Source organism: Ictidomys tridecemlineatus, chromosome 1, assembly GCF_052094955.1.
Source record: "Ictidomys tridecemlineatus isolate mIctTri1 chromosome 1, mIctTri1.hap1, whole genome shotgun sequence".
NCBI classification, from domain to species: Eukaryota; Metazoa; Chordata; class Mammalia; order Rodentia; family Sciuridae; genus Ictidomys; species Ictidomys tridecemlineatus.
Window position 1 is genome coordinate 70,344,530 of NC_135477.1, and position 22,767 is coordinate 70,367,296.

The 22,767-nt window shown below is 35.2% G+C and overlaps 1 protein-coding gene across 1 annotated transcript; it reads left to right on the forward strand.

Moving 5' to 3' along the window:
• Positions 1 to 1,283: 1,283 nt before the first annotated feature.
• Lipj (lipase family member J) lies at positions 1,284 to 21,224 on the forward strand. The gene is given in 10 exon segments (XM_078022131.1): positions 1,284 to 1,319; positions 1,781 to 1,909; positions 2,636 to 2,756; positions 5,064 to 5,259; positions 5,792 to 5,901; positions 6,899 to 7,035; positions 7,417 to 7,579; positions 17,738 to 17,871; positions 19,019 to 19,125; positions 19,127 to 21,224. Coding segments are annotated over 10 exon segments (1,266 nt in total). The 3' UTR covers positions 19,260 to 21,224.
• The last annotated feature ends 1,543 nt before the right edge of the window (positions 21,225 to 22,767 follow it).

Sequence of the window (22,767 nt, forward strand, 5' to 3'; positions counted from 1 at the left end):
AAGGCTAAAAATCGAGCAGTCATAGCTTATGTAAATGGAAAGTCCAGTATTTCATGCCTGTCTTCCCAAGTTAATTATCAAAATATTATTTCATTTTCAACAGTGTCTTGTTTTGAATGATAATCTATACACTCATTCTAGATATAATGCAAAGTACTTTAAAAACTTAGTTAGGAAGCAAGTGGTAGGTGGTAAACTATAAAATCAGCTAATACAAAAGAGAAAATATGTCTTTCCATGCTGTTCCCATGTATTTAATTGAGACAGGCTGTGAGGACAGAGAACTTGGTAGCCTTGCTGCCTAACACTTGTTCAAAATCACAACCAGAAGAATATCTAGAATGTGAATCTAAATGTTAATTGTTTTTCTTTATATACTTAAATTAGCAGCTCTTTCTCCTCTTTGGAGGAAAATCTTGGTAAAAGTGTTTTAAAATGTGCTTGTTGTCTTCAGTGAAAATCATAGATATTATACCAATTATAATATATACGTGGACCAAAGGGAAGAAATCTAGTTCCCACAAATTAAAGTTTCAATTTAGAAAATGATTTTGAAAATAGTTTAAAACTTTCAGATCTATATAACTTGTGCTACGCTATGAAAATATTGCCCCAGAATAACTTAACAAATATATAGGAAGATATGTTAATAAAGTACATGTAAATTATGTACATGTAAATTATGCTTCTGAATTGCTATAGTAAGTGGTTTGATGAAATGGGTATTTTGCTTATAAAGTATCATGTCACATTTATCAAAGTTAAGTTTTATAACAACCCTGAAAAGTAATATTTGCATTTTATAGGTAGGAAAAATGATGTTCATAAAGCTTAAGTAACCTGCCTTAAGTAACCTAGCTAGTGAGTAATGAAGCTTAAAGTTTTGTAATTCCTGTATAATGTCCTTCCAGGCATAGTGTCTGGCTTGTTGTACAACGTCCATGAGCCACACTTTTTGGAGTAAAATCTGGGTGGTGGCCTCTATGATTTATATTTTCCTAGAAAGAATTTAAATGTTATGGCTTCCTAGAATTTCGGAGACCCAAAGCTCTTTTTTTTTTTTTCAAAAAGAAAATAGACTCTGACCCTGAAGATTTAATGAAAATTATCCAAGTTTCAAAATCTTCCCCCTTCATCCTACTCCCTTCCAAAAGAAAAGAAAAAAAAAAAGTAGATATATTTAAATAAATATTAGTCTGGTGAGAATAATATTATCTAATTCATACATCAGTTAACTTGCAATATATGATAAAGTTATTAGAGTAGTGCTGCACAATATTATAATGGAGATTCCATGGCAGGAATTTATACTACATCAAGTACAGTTGAAAAGCATAGACATTGGAACTTAACACACTGACTGCTGCTCATTATACATTATATGTCTTTAAGCACTTTACTAATTCTTCAAAGCCTCAATTTTCTCATCTGAAACTGGTGATGATTTCTAACCTACATAATTATTTGCTGCAATTTTATAAATGATATTATTTGCTACAATTTTGAGTATATTTTGTATTATATTTAAGTGTTTATATCTCCTTTTCATAGGTAAATCCCCAATGTGGTGCCTTTTCACAGTGATATATATATATATATATATATATATATATATATATATATATATTTTTTTTTTTTTTTAAAGAGAGAGTGAGAGAGGGGGACAGAGAGAGAGAGAGAGAATTTTAACATTTATTTATTTTTTCTTAGTTCTCGGCGGACACAACATCTTTGTTGGTATGTGGTGCTGAGGATCGAACCCGGGCTGCACGCATGCTAGGCGAGCGCGCTACCGCTTGAGCCACATCCCCAGCCCAACACAGTGATATATTTTATCCCTATCCTTGGAAGTACTCATGGTATCTTTCGAAATCAAAAACCTGTGAACCCTGAAGCAAATACGAATATTGTAAGTTGTTAGGAAATAAATCTAAACTGCTAAAGTAACAGAGAATGTTACTCTTCAAATTTTGGATTTTTTAAGTTAATAGATAATCAAATATATCTCTCTGAACTTATGTATTTGATATGGGTCAACTAATATTTTGAATCTACTCTGCTGTGGTTTATGGTTTCACCTTCAGCCTTAGTCTGTCTCTTTGATGAAACTATATATAATATACTAATACCTTCATAAAAGATATAAAAATTCTCTCTTCTATACATTCTTATGTGATATGTGTGTGTGTGTGTGTGTGTGTGTGTGTATATATATATATATATATATATATAAATTTAAAATACAAGATTAGACATATGCCTGGACATGAAAACATTTATGGATACACATGTACTTTTAAATTGTATATGAGCAGCTAGGTAAATGTATTAGAAGTTAGAAAACAAAATAGTGGAGTATTTTTTGCTGATTTTCTCTTTGAGGAGAGGGATTTAAATTTTTTTGTTGTTTTTTTTATATATCCTTGAATCCCTAGGGCTTAAGACTGGTGTTTAATAGACATTCCATAAATATATTACCTAAATGAATCACTGAATTAATAAGAAAAGCACATAGACCTGAGGTTGAGATAGAATACCAAAATTCCTTATTACATAATGGATTAGATAGGGCAAACTATTTAAACCATTAGTTAACAATTTTTTGCTAAATGGTTTGCTTTTTCTTTAAATTCAGAGCCAAATCATTTTCTACTGGGGCTATCCCAATGAAGAATATAATGTTGTAACCGAAGATGGTTATATCCTTGGCCTGTATAGAATTCCTTATGGGAAGACAAACAATAATAATGCTTCAGGTAATATTCAGTTGAAGATAGATTGGTGAGTGAGGCCTGAAGTTCTTAACTTTTCTATTTCTTCTCAGTGAACATGTATGATTTACTGTCAAGGGAATGGAATACTATTAAGGGACGTTAGGGTAGGGTGGTGGAAGGAGGTAAGGAAGGATGTGATTCCACAGGGTCTAGGGCGTTCAGAGAAGTTCCTGGAGCTCATGAATAGCACTACAGAGTGCCCCCACACTGAGATTAAGCAGCTAGCTTTTTGCACTTCCCTGTCAGTTAATCACTGCCTGCCAAAGGCTACCACTAGAGGGAGGTGGAATCTTTTGGGTGAGACAAATCCTATTTGACTGAGGGGAATCTCTACATAGAAAGGAGCAATGGACCATCCTTAGAAAAAACACTGAGATCATAATTAGTCTTATAAATTACCTACTCCACTATCCATTCTATATTCCTCACCTTCCCACATAGCTTGTTTGATGGAGGTAAACCAAGCCCTCATCCCTAAGCACTGCCCTATCTATATCTGATCATAGCTGTAGTGTCTACATACAGAACAGAGCATGGGAGTAGAAAAAGATGCCTCAATTGAGTGGTCACTTCTGTGGAACCGGTGAGTTCAGGGAAATGTGGAATTCAAGTTTATGAAGATCTTCACAGGTACCCTCCCTCATCTCAAGTTTCAGGGTCCTACTTCTGCCCTATCACAGCCCTGGATATAGGGATATATTCTCTCTCTCTCTCTCTCTCTCTCTCTCTCTCTCTCTCTCTCTCTCTCTCTCTTAGAGAGAGAGAGAGAGAGAGAGAGAGAGAGAGAGAGAGAGAGAGCATATATATATATATATATATATATATATATATATATATATATAGAGAGAGAGAGAGAGAGAGAGAGAGAGAGAGAGCGCTCTACCACCATACTGTGTAAGATGAGAATTCAACCTTCCTGCAGTTCTGCTATTCTTACAATTAGGTCCTGCCCAAGGTTTTCAACTCTGTTTTCCTTTTGGCCATAAGACATAAGGGTGGTTAGATATAGCCTCAGAGGCCATATGATTTTCACACTTTGCTTTGAATTGGTGATTGTTTGCCCCTGTTACTTTCTGTCTTCAAATCACCACTGGCACTTAGCAACAGCCACCCAAATCCAAAGACCTCATAATTATACTTCCCCTATTTGTCTCAGCTATCAGAGATCCTGTAAAAGCCAATCATCCCTTTCGTGGATCTTATTCCAATTCACTATACATGAATATTCTAGCCACTGGAATGCTACAACATGCAAGGTTCTTTCAATACTGCACCTACAACCAGATCCATATGGCTAATCAATCAGAAAGTAATCCAACTTCATAATCCCATCCTTAAGGGTCTGCTTCTTAATCACTGTCGATGGTAACTCCTGGGTAATGTTCGCTAAAGCCCATGACGGGGATTTGATGCACATGATTTTGGGGGGAATTGGAAAAAAAAGAACAACAAAGATAATGATGGAAGCAGAAGACAAAGAGCAAAGGAAGTGGGTGAATAAGGATTTGGTGGCAAGAGTCTTGCTTCCACCTGGATCCTTGGTATAGAACATGAAGTGCATCAGACGTGATCTAACCTTGAAGCAAGAGTCGATCTTTGTTATCTTCGTGTCACTTAGTCAAAGTATAGGGTTATTTCCCACCTCCTAAGTGTGGAGACTCCCTTATAGCCAAAACTATATTATTCAAAAGGTGTCATATTTTTTAAAAAAAATGTGTTAGTACAGATTAGGGCTCTGGGAACTCAGGTGATTAAAACAGTGGCTATAGTGATAATGATACCAATTTTTATTATTCCTCTGAAATATGTGATTATAAAATTGTTTTATTAAAAATAAAGCAGGAAATCATGTAAAATATCTTGGGTATGTATTACATTAAATGTGTATAAGTGCCCAAATTACTATTAGTCATTTGGTTATTCTCTCTTCCTAAAATTTATGTATTTAAGTGGGACATCAACTAATTATTTACTTGGTTGAAACTATTATTGGAAAGAAATCTGTTAGTGAACTATATTAAATAGTTCTGACTATTTGGTAGGATTAAAGGAGGACCTTACTGCATTTATGCAAAATAAATCTTGGAAACCTTCATACATTTCAGGTAAGAGATTTTCATGTAGAAACTACACAACTTAAAAAGAAAATTTATGTGGCTCAGTGTCAGAGTGCCCCTGGGTTCAATCCCCAATATAGCAACTTTCTTATGTATAACTGTAATGCACTAATAAATAAAACATTTTTAAAAAGAAAAAAAATAATAAAATTTTTGCTTTTTTTCTCATTAGCTCGGAGACTCGTTGTATATTTGCAACATGGTTTACTTACATCTGCTAGCAGCTGGATTTCAAATCTTCCCAACAGCCTGGGTTTCATTCTGGCAGAAGCTGGCTATGATGTGTGGATGGGGAACAGCAGAGGAAGTACCTGGTCTAGGAAGCATCTATACTTAAAAACAAAATCCGAAGAGTTCTGGGCTTTCAGGTACAAATAAAATGAAGATGAAGTATTCTTTCATTTTTTTGAAAAGTATACTGAATATTTATTTCATTTTCAGTAAAATACAATAAAATATAGATCTGATTCTTTTCTCAATATAGAACTTTCCTTAGAGCATACAATTTTATGCAAATTTTAGCTTGAAAATTAGACTGCTTGTTTGATTTTGAACTTTTTTTCTCATTTTTCAGCAGTAACCTTTATTTCTTATTTGGTACCTTATTGACCAACCCCATTCTTAGTTTAACTACTTTTCTACTTAATAGCTAATGTGTTTAGTCCAGTCTACTGTATTTATAATATACAACCATCCTCTTTATAATACTGCCTCTGGTTTTATTTCCTTGACTTTGTGTTCCCCACAAAAGTCTCTATCCTGTAGGTACATTTTACCACATATCTTCTTGATTATACCCAAAGAGATTTGAAAATTGCCTTTATTCATTTACCCATTCATTATCTCCAAATGTTGATATAACAGAAGAAAGTGCTATTTTTCTTGTTCTTTTTTTGATAGTTTTGATGAGATGGCTAAATATAATTTTCCAGCTTCCATTGATTTCATTGTGAAACAAACTGGACAACAGGAAATATTTTATGTAAGCCATTAGCAGGACACTACTATTGGTATGACAAGAAATATCATTGCTATTTTCACTTCAATGACTTGAAATAATCAATAACATATAAACTAATGTTAAGTACTCTCTATACAAGAAGTTAAGGAGTTTTAAAATGCATTAAAAGTAAATATTAAAACATTTTTACATTTATTGAGTCTCTCACCCAAAGTGTAAGATTCATCTCTGTGAAAATTTTACTTATTCCACTTACATCATAGACAGTTATACAATTGCTCCATATTACTAATTTTATTCAATGTAATTGTTTTAGAGTTTTAAACTATAGTGTTGCAATCTGCTTTATTACAAAATTATCATTGTTAGCAAAAAATATCAGGACAAATGCAAACTTCACAAATCAGCTCAGGTTTTTTTATTCAGGAACAAAGTTTCACACAGGAATAGGGGAAGTAGGGATGAAGTGACACTGTGGAATCCACTTTCCTGGTGGAAAATGAGACTGAGTCCAAATAATAGAGGGTACTAGGTTTATATAGGTTGTGGAAGATTTAGTGAGCATGAGAGTCTGGGCACTCAGGAATATGAGTCCTTGAGCTGGGGTTAGTAGACAGCACCTGGAGAGGAGTTGTCTTGAAAGAGGTGAGTGTTTCCTAGAGACTGCCACGTCTAGGTTGGATGAGACACTTTCTCCCTGCCTGGGGCCAGTGTCTGGGAAGGATTTATCTTGGAAGAGAAGAAAGTCATCATTGTATGGCTTTCCTTTCTATTTCTTTCTTCCAGGCCTCATTATTCTGTTTTTTTTTCCTTTCATATCCAATAATCATCCTTTATGATTACTTCAAAACTGTAGTTATTAACAATATGCTGTGATTAATATAATGTCACATGCTCGATGATCAAAAAATGGTAAAGTGAATTAAGAAATGAATTGTTCAGAGGCCATTTTTGAATCCACTTTTACTTTTTTATGCTGTCATTTTTACATGCCACTAGTAACTGCTTCAGAATATCTTGCTAATTTATGTCATATTTCCTTTCAGCTTTCATAACATTTTCTACAATACCAAAGATAGCTGAAAGGATAAAAATATTTTTTGCCTTAGCACCAGTTTTTTCAATTAAACACACAAAATGCCCTCTAATTAAAATGGCACACAAATTAAAGTCAATAATCAAGGTATGTTCTGCCTTTCTTTTGTATTGTAGATAACCCAAAGTGATGATGATTCTGTGCTTCAAAATAAGAAGTCATGATTATGTTTGCATGGTCACATGTATGAATTGGGTTTTTGTTTCATTTATATTGGATTTTTGCCTTTGCTTCTATAAAGAATAGAATATTACTTGTTATACCTTTAGATATTTTATTGTGAGAAGAAACCCAGTGGTGAAACAATCTTTAAACCCTACTTCTTTAATTAAAGAAAGTGTTTTCTTTAATTAAAAATTGTTAAACTACTGTAAGATAATTTCTTTGTGTATATAGGAACTCACCGTATTATTTTTAAAATAAATATTGTGGTCTTTCAAATGTGAATAAAGTAAATTTATTTTACAGACTTTATCTGGCCATGAAGACTTCTTACCTAAAACCTCATTTAATGAATTTGTTGGTACTAAGTTATGTCCGTTACCAGTTTTTAATAAGATTTGTTTCAGGACCTGGTATATGATATTTGGAAATGATACAAACAATATAAATATGGTGAGAACAAACTGTATTTGAAATATATTTTTGCCAGTTTTGGAAAGGAGCTCTAGGTCCTTATTGTTGAGCCTTTGTGTGTTCTTTCGTGATTCATATATGCATACTAGTAGTTAGAGTCTTAGCCTATCTGATTTTATAACTATTTGGATATTATGTAATTAATTTGCATTAGCATGATGAGATTATTTGCTTACATATTTGTCTTGCTCTCATTGGAGACTAGAGAGCAGTTGTTATGATGGGTAACTTAGTAGCTTTCACTACTGGGCATTGGTTTCCTGAGACTTTTAATATTTAGGCTCTCCTCTATTTACCTATTTTCTATAACTCCTCCTCTTGTATCATGGTTCCTAACAGTATTCCACTTCCCTGTTGATCTTTTCATGAATGAAATTAGAACCTGCTAATTATCCTTAAGCTTCTAACATTTATCAATACTTCTGGAGTGGCAGGCATTCTCTCCCAGACATTTTCATGATATTAAATTAAAAATCCTAGTTTGGTAGAAGTAATTGTGGCATTTGAAAGGAGTTGGTTCTTTTATTGAGGACTTTTAAGGACTTCTTAATGAGAACCTATTCACACAGTCAAAGAAATAGAGGTACTCTCTTAATTCTCAAATACATGTTCATGGCACAAGGTCATATTAATATGATTCGACCTCAAGAATGTCTTATCCTGGTCTTAGAAAGCTATATATACAATTACAGAAATCCAAAAGAAATGTTTTACAATATAAAAGATGAAGTCAGTTCTTGCCCCTTTAGCTGATGAAGGTGTGAAAAATGTGCTTTGCACCATAGAAGATAAACAGAATGACTTTCATAACTTCTCTCATATTCTTCTATCTACCATTATTATGTACCATTATTATGTATCTACTATGAAGAGCTTGAAAGAATAATAAATATAATTCTTATTCTTGCTTGCCTTACCCATTCATTTGGTATTTTAGGGTAGTTTATTTGGCCAGTGCTATATTTTAAGAAGTTATATTGTTGCATCTGCCAGGGGACCAGCGCTAGCTTCATGAAAGAAGGTTCGATTCATGAGTAATTGCTAGGGAGTTTTAAATTAAAGAGACAAGACTCTCATTACCTTTAATACCAGCTCCGAGATGGCTTCTCCTAGCTTCCACCTCCAGTCACCTAATGCGGTGGCAAGGTTTACAGAAGAGACTAGGGAGAGAGAGAATACGCCAGGGAGTGGACTTTTATTGGGGAACAAAAACTTCCCGGGAAAATTCCATCCAATGAAGGTTAAGGGGGATAGCATCCCAAGGTCAGGGGCAACGATTGGGTCTTCCAGGCAATGGCCAGACACACCTCTGCACAGACAAGCCCTCGGACCTGGGAAAGGGTAGGGAAAGCTCTAACACAGCTGTGTCTAAGCACCTCTCACCCAGCCAGGGAGGTAACTCAAATCATGTGCGAGAATGGCCTCCCACAGTTGCACTTCAGAACTCTCTTCCTGTGAATTATTGAGAAGCCTATACTCTGGCTTTTTAGCCTTCAAATTTGTGGGTGCCCTTTCTAAGCCAGAAGCTGATAGTGTTATAGAGTATAATACAGCTGCATCCTAAGGTTTCTGGAACTGTATCTAGAAATGAACAAACTTCACACATATAGAGCAAGAATAGTAAGAGTTATAGTATAGTTAATCTTGAATTGGTCCTCTTGAGCCTATCAAGATATGCAAGAAAAATAGGATATGTTTTGTAATTTCTTTTCTGGGGTCAACATGAAAAACCCAAAGAGAATCTTGTAGCTTGTACAGAGGCAGTGAGGGGGGGTCAGCCCAATGTCACTGATATGGGAAACCAACCAAAGAGATTTGACAGCAAGCCATGATTTAAAGAACAGTTTGTGAAAACTCTCATAAATATAACCTGGAAAGTGTATCATCAAAACCAGAATTTTTATGCTTGGCATGATGGCTCACATCTGTAATCTTGGTGGCTCAGGAGGCTGAGGCAAGAGGATCATGAGTACAAAACTGCCTCAGCAATGGTGGGGCACTAAACAACTCAGTGAGACCCTGCCTCTAAATAAAATACAAAATTGGGCTGGGATGTGGCTCAGTGATTGACGACCTCTGAGTTCAATCCCTGGTACCCACCCACACCCCCAAAAACCCCAGAATTTTTACTTTTCCCAATTGTTATAAGTCTTTGATAATAGTTTACCAATCCCCTGCCCCTTCCCCTAAACAACTAACTCTTATAAGAAAAGTGAGCTTTTAAGATTCCTAAGTGCAGTAATTAAGGTGTATGATTATAATTTGGGTTCCTTTGTAGGGATAGATTTCTTCTTACCTTTCTGACAGAGACTCTGGTGGACATCTTAAATTGTTCAAGGATAGGCATTAGAAAGGTGAACAGGGCAGTATGCTCTGACCTATATTAATGTAAATAGTAATGGTCCATGATGGAAGGTATATCTGGGATGTATCATCCCAGAAACCAAACATTACAGTGAAGTTTATTTCAAGCATAGAGAATAATTTAAAAATTAGAGGACACAATAAAAACCCAAGAGCTTAAATTCTAGAATGTTTCTGTTAAAAATTTCTGTTTAGGCCACTTTAAATTGTTCTGTCAGGAAAAAAGCATTTGACAAAATACAGCATCCTTTCATGTTCACAATACTTGGAAAACTAGGGATAGTAGGAACATACCTTCATATTTTAAAAGCTTTCTATGCTAAAATCCAAGGCCAACATTATTCTAAATGGAGAAAATTTGGAAGCATTCCCTCTAAAAACTGAAACAAGACAAGAATGCCCTCTATCACCACTTCTATTCAACACAGTCCTGGAAACTCTAGCCAGAACAATTAGACAAGAGACATTAAAGGGATATAAATAGGAAAAGAAGAACTAAAACTGTCACTATTTGCTGATGACATGATTCTACATTTAGAAGACCCAAAAAATTCCACCAGAAAACTTCCAGAACTCATAAATGAATTCAGCAATGTAGCAGAATATAAAATCAACATCCATAAATGAAATGTATTCTTATATGTCAGCGATGAATGCACTGAAAGAGAAATTGGGAAAACTACCGCATTAACAATAGCTCAAAAAATAAAATACATGGGAATCAATCTGACAAAGAGGTGAAAGACCTATACAATGAAAATTACTGAACACTAAAGAAAGAAATTAAAGAAGACCTTAGAAGATGGAAAGATCTCTCATGCTCTTGGATAGGAAGAATTAATATTGTTAAAATGGCCATACTACCAAGAGTTATACAGATTTAATGCAATTTCTATTAAAATCCTAATCACATTCTTCCTAGAGCTAGAAAAAGCAAGCAATCATTAAATTCACTTGGAAAAGAGCTTAAGATTCCTTAAGAGACCAAGAATAACCAAAACAATCCTTAACCAGAAGAGTGAAGTAGGACACATTACAATACCACACCTTAAACAATACTACAGAGCCATAGTTACAAAAACAGCATGGTACTGACACAAAAACAGATATGTACACCAAAGGTAACATAAATATAGTTATCTCATACTAGACAAAGGCACCAAAAACATGCATTGGAGAGAAGATAGCCTCTTGAACAAATGGTGTTGGGAAAATCGGAAATCCATCTATAGTGGAATAAAATTGAACCTCAATCTCTCACCCTATACCAAACTCAACTCAAAGTGGATCAATGCCCTAGGAATTAGACCACAGACTCTGTGCCTACTAGAAGAAAATGTAGGCCCAACCCTCCACCATGTCAGCTTAGGAACTGACCTCCTCAATAAGACTCCTAAAGCACAAGAATATAATCAATATTCAATGAATGGGATGGATTCAAACTACAAATTTTCTTCTCAGCAAAGAAAATAATCAATAAAGTGAAGAGAGAACGTACAAAATGGGAGAAAATATTTACCACATTCACCTCAGAGCTTCAATCTCCAGGATATATAAAGAACTCAAAAATTTAACACCACCCCCCCCAAATAACCCAGTCAATAAATGGGCCAAGAAACTGAACAGACACTTCAAGAAGAATAAATAAAATTGATTAACAAATATATGAAAAATTGTTCAACATCTCTAGCAATTACAGAAATGCAAATCAAAACAACTCTAAGATTTCATTTCACTCCAGTCAGAATGGCAATTATCAAGAATACAAGCAACAATAAATGTTGGCAAGGATGTGAAATAAAAAAGTACATTCATATATTGCTGGTGGGACCACATATTGGTGCAACCAATGTGGAAAGCAGTATGGAGATTCCTCTAAAAACTTGAAATGGAACCACCATTGGACCCAGCTATCCCCCTCCTCAGTTTATACCCAAAGGACTTAAAATCAGTATACTACAGGGACACAGCCACATTAATGTTTATAGCAGCTCAGTTCACAATAGCCAAACTATGGAACCAACCTAGATGCCCTTCAACAGATAAATGGATAAAGAAAATGTGATTTATATACACAATGAAATATTAGCCTTAAATGTAATTATGGCATTTTCCAGTAAATGGATGAATCTGGAGAATATCATGGTTAGCGAAATAAAGCCAGTCCCCCAAAACCAAAGGCTGAATGTTTCTCTGATATGTGGAAACTAATTCACAATGGGGGGGTAGGTAAAAATAGAGATACTTTGCATTAGGCAGAGGAAAATGAAGGGAGAGGAGGATGTATATGAGTAGGAATAATAGTAGAGTGAATTGGATATTATTACCATATGTACATATATGATTACCTTATACATCATGCACAGTCAGAAGAATGAGAAGTTATATTCCATTTATGTATGATGTGTCAAAATTCATTCTATTGTCATGTATAACTAATTAGAACAAATAAAAAAATAATAAAATATAATCTTAATGTTCAAGCTAGGACAATGCTTTTTATTTGTCAAATTATTGGGCAACCATAATAGCAATCATTTATACTGGATTTTTCTCTTTTTCAGTATCAATCATTAAACAAATATTAGTTTAATATCTATTATATGCCAAGAAATGTTAGTCTTGGAAATACAAAAGTGAACAAAACTTTCCCATGGTCCTCAAGAGGCTTACAGCTTAACATTGAAAAAAGTGCAGTCCTAGAGACAGCATTTCAGACTAGGCATCAGGAGAACTGGGTTCTAGTCTTAGCTCTGAATCTTGGACAAGTCAAGTAAGGTGTGTGGAATAGATGGTCCCTATTCTTCTGTTCTAACATTTTGTCATTTGTAAGAAATAGTTATATTGCTTGCTGTCAAATCTCTTTGGTTGGTTTCCCATATCAGTGACATTGGGCTGACCCCCCTCACTGCCTCTGTACAAGCTACAAGATTCTCTTTGGGTTTTTCATGTTGACCCCAGAAAAGAAATTACAAAACATATCCTATTTTTCTTGCATATCTTGATAGGCTCAAGAGGACCAATTCAAGATTAACTATACTATAACTCTTACTATTCTTGCTCTATATGTGTGAAGTTTGTTCATTTCTAGATACAGTTCCAGAAAACTTAGGATGCAGCTGTATTATACTCTATAACACTATCAGCTTCTGGCTTAGAAGGGGCACCCACAAATTTGAAGGCTAAAAAGCCTGAGTATAGGCTTCTCAATAATTCACAGGAAGAGAGTTCTGAAGTGCAACTGTGGGAGGCCATTCTCGCACATGATTTGAGTTACCTCTCTGGCTGGGTGAGAGGTGCTTAGAATAAAAAGCCAAACATTAATTTTTTTCTTTGAACCTTACTAGGAGGGTAACATTGAATAATTGGTTTAACCTTTCTGAATAAGTTCCTGATTTTTAAAATGAAATCACTCTTTAACCTAACAAAAATATTATAATAGAATGATGATTATAAAAGTTCTTTAAAGCTAATAAACACTATAAAAATTTAAAGTATTATTAAGATATTAGATAAAACTTTTCCAATTACAAAATATTTACATTTATGAAGTAATTGTTTTGATGTAATCATTATAAATATTCATTATAACTTATCTTTAAATTTTGTTTACCCCGATGTTTGCTTCATCAGGAAAATCAAATTAATCTTTGTATTTATTCATCCATTATAATAAGGTTTTCTGAGTGCCTACAATGTACCTTATATTTTACTATACTCATGGGAAACACAAGTGAGCTAAACAAAGATGCTTGTGTTCATTTTAGTAGTTGATACACAAGAAATAAAGTATAAGGTAGGGGGCTGGAGTTGTAGCTCAGTCATAGAGCACTTGCCTAGTATGTGAGAGGCACTGGGTTCAATTCTCAGTACTGCATATAAATAAATAATGTAAAAGTCCATTGACAACTAAAAAAATCTTTAAAAAAAGAATAAGGTAGTAGTAGTGTCTGGAGCAGTAGCATACACCTGTAATCCCCGTGGCTTGGGAAGCTGAGGCAGGAGAAGAAGATCTTGAGTTCAAAGTCAGCTGCAGCAAAAGCAAGGCACTAAGTAACTCAGTGAGACTCTGTCTCTAAATAAAATACAAAATAGGGCTGTTGATATGGGTCAGAGGTTGAGTGCCCCTGAATTCAATCCCTGGTACACCTCCACCACCCGCCCAAAGAAAGAAAGACCAACAACAACAAAAAGAATAAGGTAGCAGGTAAGTAAATTATCCTTATATGATAGAAGGGGATAGACATCATAGGAAATGGGGAGGAATAGGAGAAAAGGATTAGGCATTCTTATAAGTGGATTATACATTTTAACAGAGAGATTAGGCTCAGAGGCCTCAGTAAGATGGTGACAGTTGAAAAATGATTTAAAGGAGGTGAAGGAATTGACAATGTGGACAATATGAAATGTCTTCTTAGTTCATTAATGCAACTAGAGTAAACTTGGTAGTTTATAATCAGAAGAAATTTATTTCTTACAGTTCTAGAGGTTAGAAAGTCCAAGATCAAGATACTGGCAGATTCAGTGTCTGATGAGAGCTTGCTTTCTCCATTAGAGATGGCATTTCCTAGTAGTTTCTTCACATAGTGAAAGAGGCAAAGTTTCCTTGGGCTTATTTTATAAGGGCACTAATCCCATTCATGAACCTAATCACTTTCTAAAGGTCTCCACCTAATCCCATCACCTTGGTGGTTAAAATTTCAACATATGAATTTGGGGAGGACATAAAGATTTAGATCATAGCATGGGGGACAGGGTTTACAGAGAGAGGGAGTAGCCAAAGAGAAGCACACTTAAGAAACAAGTGCAGCTGAAATGAGTAAGTAAGAAAGCCAAGGAGACTGAAAAGAAGCAGTCAACAAAATATGAAGATCAATGTACTCTAGAAGTTAAGGAAAGATCTCAAGTATGAAGGAATGAACAATGGTATCAGATGCCATTGATAAGTAATACAGCAGAATTCCTTGGAGTTGACCAAGCTTTTATAAATGTCAAGATTATAAGTTATCTTGAACACTTTTGGTGGAAGGATATAAGTAGTGTGTGCTGGTAAATATTTTATAACTTGTAGGGTTGGAGAGATAAGTAACATTTGTCAGTTTCTGTGGTGGGGTTATTCCTGTCATGATTGATTTTAACTAACCAATGCGGCACCACTGTACTTAAAGTTGGGAAAAGATGCCCATAATTAAATCTTATTAATAGAAACTGGTTCTAGCATATTACTGGATGGAGATGTAAGACTAATTAGATTGGATTTTTAAAATGATTGCTATTATGGTTGCCCAATAATTTGACAAATGACATTCAGTTGCATACTTTAAATGGTTAAAATTATAAATTTTATTTTATGTGTATTTTACTACAATCTTTAAAAAGATGATTAAGGAGAGAAAGTGGAGATGGTGGAAACCCTTCTCTAGAATCTTGCTGAAAGGAGAATAAAAATATTTGTCAAGAGCTGTGGTAAGAAATGGGGAAGTGAATCTATCTTCTGAGATAATTAACAGGAGGTTTTTACATTAATGAAAATGGCCTACTAAAGAGGAGAAATTTTATGAAGAGAGAAAGAGATGGAATTCTAGGATAGATGTCATCTAGTAGACAAGTAATAGATAAGCTTTTGAGCTAACAGAGATAATATCCCTTTTTCATTTGCTGGTAAGTATATTGATGTAGTAAAAGTCTCTGAACTTTTATGATTGCTGCCGTTTTTTGTCAAAATGGGAAAGTGCATTTTAATAAAATAGAGTATGGATAGAAAAGAAAGTAGAAGTCAGTGGAGCAAAGAGAAGGTATTACATAATTGCCCAGAAGCGTGGACAAGGAAATGGATGAGGGAATTATGGTGTGATTGCTGGGCAAGACTAATGGCCTGCATGATGTGTGCAATCATCAATTTGAAGTGACTTCAGTAAGCATAGTGCTTAGTTTTTTTTTTCCTCCAGTTTTGTTCAGTCTCATTAGTATAGGCATACAGTGTGTAGGAATTGGATTTTTCTACAATTTTCTTTTTTGTGTGAAGCCAGTAGGATGATGCAATGCAAATAGAAAAGTGTTGAATAAATATAAGTGAATAAGTTTAATGATTGATTATGGAATTTCAGCTGGATAAGAAGGAAAGAAAATACATGGAAGGAGTAAGATATAATAAAAGGTTGGAAAGATGAATGGATGCACAATCTTGGCAATGTTAAAGAATTTTTGACATTGATATGTCAGGGAGAATTAGATGATGTTTAGAAAATGGAATGGATAAAAATAGAGTATGCAAAGACTGCAGTATTATAAAGGTTTATGATAAGGTCACAGGGTGAATGGTTAGTATAAGATGGGGGACAAGATCATTGAGGTGAAGAGCTCAAGGAATTAAAATGAGGTTGTGAGAAAGATTAAATCGCTAAAACTTAAGGCAGGAATAGTTTCAGAGGGAGTAACAGTAAGCAGGAACTAAACAGGCAGAACAACCTGTAGTTTAATAGATGATCACAACAGCAAAAAAAAAAAAAGTAAGTAATATAATTGAATGGTATGATACTCAGAGCTTGAAGGAAACTTCTTAGAGAAGAGGAAGTGAGAATAATTTAAAAGAAGAAATAATGAACAAAGAGGATTAACCTAACACTCAGGTCCAGTGAACCCTGGTATATGGGGGAAAAAAAGTTGCACCACTTGAAGGAGCTATGAGGGAAGCATCATTCTCAGGAAAAACCAGATTGTCAGTAGAGCAGGAAGGTGAAGAGGCCAGTGAGAGGCTTAAGATACAGAGGTGATGATGGAATTCCAGATAATAAGAGTTTTAGGAGTAAAGGAGAGTTGAGAAGAGTTAGAATAAGAATTATATGGAGCCATATAAGGTTTAGAAATCCATAGATCATTGCTGGTAGCAGGCCAGCAGGCCTTTCCCAGGCCCCTGAGACCCAGCCCCCAGTTCCTTGTTATGCATGTCAAAGTGGCCAGCTCACTAGGCCATGAAAGCAGGCTTGTGGTTTTCCTGCTTGTCTGTCTGAGACATATGTGCTCCACAGGAATGTCAGGAACGTCTTGACCTTTTTCTGCTCTGGTGGACTCCCTGATAAGAGAAGTTTCGGTGTCTAACAATGGCAGATGTCGTAGCCGAATTTCTCCCCTCTCCCTCCCTTTTCTGAGTAATTTTCCACTCCTGCTACTTGGGGGATATAAGGGGAGGACGTCAGTAATAAAGAGAGACTCCTGGCTGAAGAACCTTGGTGTCCTGTGTATTTCATAACCTCATTGTCCCTCGCTGGACTCGGTTCCCGTTAGCCGGACGCGGCAGATCATAAGTAACCTGAGAGTGTAACATTCTTGTGATGAAAACAGTAAGAGAAAGTAAGCACAATCAAATTGAATCTAATAGACTCAAAGCCAATGTTAATGGTGAGGTTAAGAGTGTTTAGGAGTGAAGGAAGGGACAGCTTCTGAGACACACTCTTGAGTCCTGTTGCTTGAGGCAAGGTTGTTTAGAGAGGTGTCACAGTCCCAGTGCAAGACACTCACTCTTGACCTCTATTGATGAAGCTGAGGATTTCTGAGGAAACCTAAGATTACTCCAAACACATAGGCCCCTTTGGGGAAGTAAAAGACTTTGGGGATATGTGCATTTGTATGAAGATGATAGACTCACATCTTTAGATTTCCTGTCCCCATCTCCACCCTTTCTATTTTTTACACTTAACAAAGGAATGGAGAAAGAAAGAAGCCCCCTTCATAAATATCAGGAGACCCAGTACAAAGGAGAATCATGCAATGCATGCTTAATTTACATCAGCTGCCACCATAATGAACAAATGTATATGTCTTCTTATAAATGTATATGTTTTTCTTTTTTTGCTTCTACATTCTAACCACTTGAAAGCTTATGACTGGGGCAGTTCTGTTCTGAACTTTCTTCATTTTAATCAAGTATGTCATTATTCCAAAACTGTCTCCCTTCACATTTTGTTCAGATGATCCTCTTATAGATAAGAGTCATCTGTGAATCTCCAGACTATTATTACATAGTGAGACCAGCAAGTGAAAATCATATTGTTTTGGAATCATATTGTTACATCCAATCAAAGCATCTTTTCCATACCTTTACATATCTTAATAGGAAATATCCTGGATAAACTTAGAGAAGTTGACAGTAGTAGAAGAATTCATCATCCTTTGTCTGGAAAACTAATGTATTTATAATTTGCACAACTCTGTACCTGGTAAATATGAGATAAAATGCATAATGTATTTCATGACCTTAAAACCAGTTATTCTATTTGGGAATATAGGTCAAATACATATAATAATTAGAAATAACTTAGAATTCAATGAACATGGTAAAAATTGTGTAAGTGTGATGACAAAATTTTTGAAATATCAGAAACTGAGCCTGTCTGACTTCAGAGTTTCTGCTTTTCTACTACACTTTTCTGCCTCAGCTAAATTCTGGGCCATATACAATCTGCTCATATGAAAAAGTCTAAAGTAAGATCTTAAAATCAAATTCAATGGGATTAGAGTTAACCTTGGTTGCCAATATTTATAATTTATTAATAAACAAATAGATAGTAATACAGTCACAGAAAATTTGAAATGCTTTCAAATACCTTCAAAATACTTCCATGCTTTATAAGAAATACTGAACTTACCTCTGTGAATCTTTGAATATTCTAAATTAAAACAATCTATTAGCTCAGTGTTGTGGTACATGTCTATAATCCCAGCAATTTTGGAGGCTGAGGCAGGAGGATCACAGATTCAAGGACAATCCCAGCAATTTAGCAAGTTCCTGTCTCAAAATAAAACAAAAAGGGCTGGGGATGTGGTAGAACTTCCATGAGTTGAATCCCCATTACTATAAAGCAAATAAAATAAAAAGTAAATTATCTAGCTTTGATTTATGCTTGTTTCTGAGTAAAAATTGTAAGATCTCGTTGCTTCCATAGATTCATTAATTTTAACCCACCAGATTAAACTTATTTTAAAACATCATTCAATAATTTAATAAACAGGACTTTCTAATGTATTATATTCTGTGAAAACTCTTTTTTCTTTTTTACTCATTTATTTTTAGACAACTTCTCCATTGTACAATGTGACAAATATGAATGTGACAACAACAACTTGGAGTAGCAGAAATGACTTATTGGCTGACCTGGAAGATGTTCACATTTTTTTTCTGAAATCACAAACCTATTAATCATAAAACTATTTCTTACTATAATCATATAGACTTTTTATATGGATTAGATGCTTATCATCAAGTTTACCATGAAATCTTTGATATTATCCAAAAAATCTATAAAGAACCATGATACTCTGTGTTTAAAGACTTATATCATTCCTATTAAAATTCAATTATTATAAGCTGGGGGTGGTGGCACATGCCTATAATCCTGGCTACTCAGGAGGCTAAGACTGGAGGATCTCAAGTTCTAGATTAGTCTGAGAAGCTTAGAAAAATCCTCAGCAACTTAGTGAGTCTCTGTGTTAAAATAAAAAAGGACTGGGGATGTAGCTCAGTGATGGAGTGCCCCTGTTTCAATTCCCTGTGCTGAAAAAGGAATCCAATCATTTTTTTCTTACTATGTATGTTTATTCACATATTAAGTTAGAATATTCAATACAACAATTGTCAATTTTCTTCTTGTTCCCAGGCCCTCTGTTCATTAAATCAGTGGTTTTATATTCACAAGGAAAATGGCAGAGATATATATCAGTACAGTCTATTGGAGTTTCTTAATAGAATTTAAATACCTAATATCAGAAACAATAATCTTACCATTTTTTTGTAAGAGACAACCTTTTAAAGAATGTTCTTTATTTTCTTCAAAAGAATATGAACTAATGTTATGCATAAAAATAAAGTCTGGAAGATACCTGATATGAAAGCTATTTTTTTCTCTCTGCTGAATGGAGAGTTAAAACACTTTCCTAGCTGTGAAAAAAAATTGGGGGGAAAATAAGAAAAGGCCGGCACCATGGCTCATGCTTGTAATCCTAGCGGCTCAGGAGGCTAACATAGGAGGATCATTAGTACAAAGCCATCCTCAGCAAAAGCAAGGCACTAAGCAAATCATCTGGGGGTGTGGCTCATTGTTCAAGTATCCCTGAGTTCAATCCATAGTATGAAAAAGAAAAAGGAAAAGAGGAAGAGGCCTGGGTTTCAGTGTAGTGTTGCTGCCTGCTGATTGCTTTAGGCAGTGTCCCAGAGGCAAGGACATCATAGAAACCATATGGGTTGTGCCTCACTTCCCCAAGTACAGAGCCCAGGGAGACTCAAGTTAGCTTTCCAGCACAGTGTGTGTAAAAAGTAGCAATGGTTGAGGTATATTCCTCTGGAATGGCTTCTCAAAATATCTGTATAAAATATCTGTGCATAAAAGATCCAAGAGTTTCCTCAACACCAGAGAAGTATAAATATGTTCAGAAGAGTACTAGAAGATGAGAAGAGGCTGAAGATGTAGGATGAAAGGATGCTGTCAATAGCGGTGGCAAAACAATGGGCATCAGTGGCAGGCCTCCTAATGGCATTCAGACTTCCTGTTTCTGGTTCCACACATAAGGAGACTGAACACACTAAAAAACCAACAACTTCTTGGATCTTTAAGGGAGGTGAAGACATAGGGGAAAAAGTCAGAGAGAGAGAGAGACAGGTGAATACAGGGAGTTGCAGCTTACCTGAGCAGAAGCTCAAGGTAGCAGAAGCTACATAGAGAACCAATGCCAAAGTAGGAAAATCTGAATGGTAAGTAATGAACTGCAAGAGACTCAGTGTGCAAAGTCTGAGAGTCAAAATCTCCAGGGGAACCCAGTCATAGGGGACAGACCAGTATTTTGTTAAGTCTCACTTCCAGGAGCTTGACCAGGTTCTCACAGTCACTATTTGAGAAAAAAAAAAAATCTCTCTGTGCTTCTGGCAGAGGGAAAGGGGGAGAAAACATTTTGAAATAAGCCAAGACCAGATCACTTTGTTAACAAGAAGTTAGCAAGGTTTATCTCAGGGGAAACTAGTTCGTCAGAGCCTAAAACCTGGGGGAAGGGAAATATCCAACTCCACTAATAATCTTTCAATGTGTGAGAAGGAAATAGCTGGCTCTAGTCACTCTAGTCCATCTGTCCCACCTGATGTGGGGGTAGGGGGACTTGAGAGTTCCTCTGGATGATTAACACTTTTTATGTTTGCCTACATCATTGCTGAAAGAATTAAGTGTATCTCTATGCTTTTCCACTGGGAGAGTACATCTGGAAGCTTCTGCCTGGTTTCTCTTAGACTTTGTCCTGGGTACACTTACTTTTGCTGATTTTAATCTGTATCCATGTGTTGGAATAAAGGTAACTGTGAACAAAACAATTTTTCTGAGGCCTGTGTGTCCTTATAGTGTCATTATGTCCTAAGAATATTCTTGGGATCTCCCAACAGAAATCTAAAAGGAAATGACAGAGGCAAGTGACTAGAACAGACCTTTCATAAAAGAGAGAATCCAAAATACCATTAAACTTTTCAAAGGATGCTCCACATTTGAAAGCTTTAAAAAGATACTAAAGACAAATACCACATGACGAAATGGCTAAAATTAAACAGCATGTGCCAACTGTTGTATGGGTATGTGAAACAATCAGAAATCTCATACACTGTTTGTGAGAACATAAATTGGTGAAGTTACTTTGGAAAGTTCTTTGAAACTGACTGTTATTGTTTTAAATACATATACCCTAGAACCTGCAATTCTATAACTGAGAATATACTCAACAAACTTGCAGGCAAATGTGTATGAAAATGTACAAGAATGTTTATAACAGCATCATTTTAACAGCAAGAATTGGAAAAACATCAAATATCCACCCATAGTAGCAAATACATACAATAACCTTGATTAGACAGAATGTGAACGTAACACCCTATTAGAGAATGTCATAACAACAGATAGAGAAGAGAGAAACAATGTACATTTACTTTAGCTGAGAGTATGTCAATATAAATTTTTGACACACCAACAAATATTCAATGTTCTTTAAGATGACTTGTCATTTCTGCTGGGGTCCAGCCCTAGCGGGGTCCAGGGAATCCTGAAGGATGAGTAGCATTGGCGAAAAGATGAGACAGGAGTCGTTTTGTTGGAGCAATCTCCAGAGAGAGAGAGTTCTAATGCAGCTTTCTCTGGGTCATCTTTTATCACAATTTTTCTCATCATTATAGATTCAGAATACATCATTGAGGGCTGGGGATGTGGCTCAAGCGGTAGCGTGCTCGCCTGGCATGCATGTGGCCCGGGTTCGATCCTTAGCACCACATACCAACAAAGATGTTGTGTCTGCCGAGAACTAAAAAATAAATATTAAAATTCTCTCTCTCTCTCTCTCTCTCTCTCTCTCTCTCTCTCTCTCTCTCTCTCTCTCTCCCCTCCCTCACTCTCTCTTTTTTTAAAAAAAAAAAGAATACATCATTGATTATACAATTTCAAAACTTTGCCAAGACATAAAGTTTCCTTAACCATAATTAGGGGTATAGAAAAATGTAACATCAATTTACATTTTTCTAGGATGTGACTTTTTAGTTATCAATCATTAATAAAATGCATCACTAATTTACATTTTTTCAGATTTTCCCAAGATGTATTATTTTCTTATTAACTAATGCCAAACTGTATAACTAGACTCTAAGTCTCCTAACCTATCATTAACCTTTAAGTTTTAAAGTACACCTGCACTTTTATTTCTAATCTAAAATTCCCATCTAAAAAAGATCCCTTAAATCTTATACTTAAAATATCCTAAAGTTTATAAACCATTCTTAAAATATATCAGAAACCCATATAACTA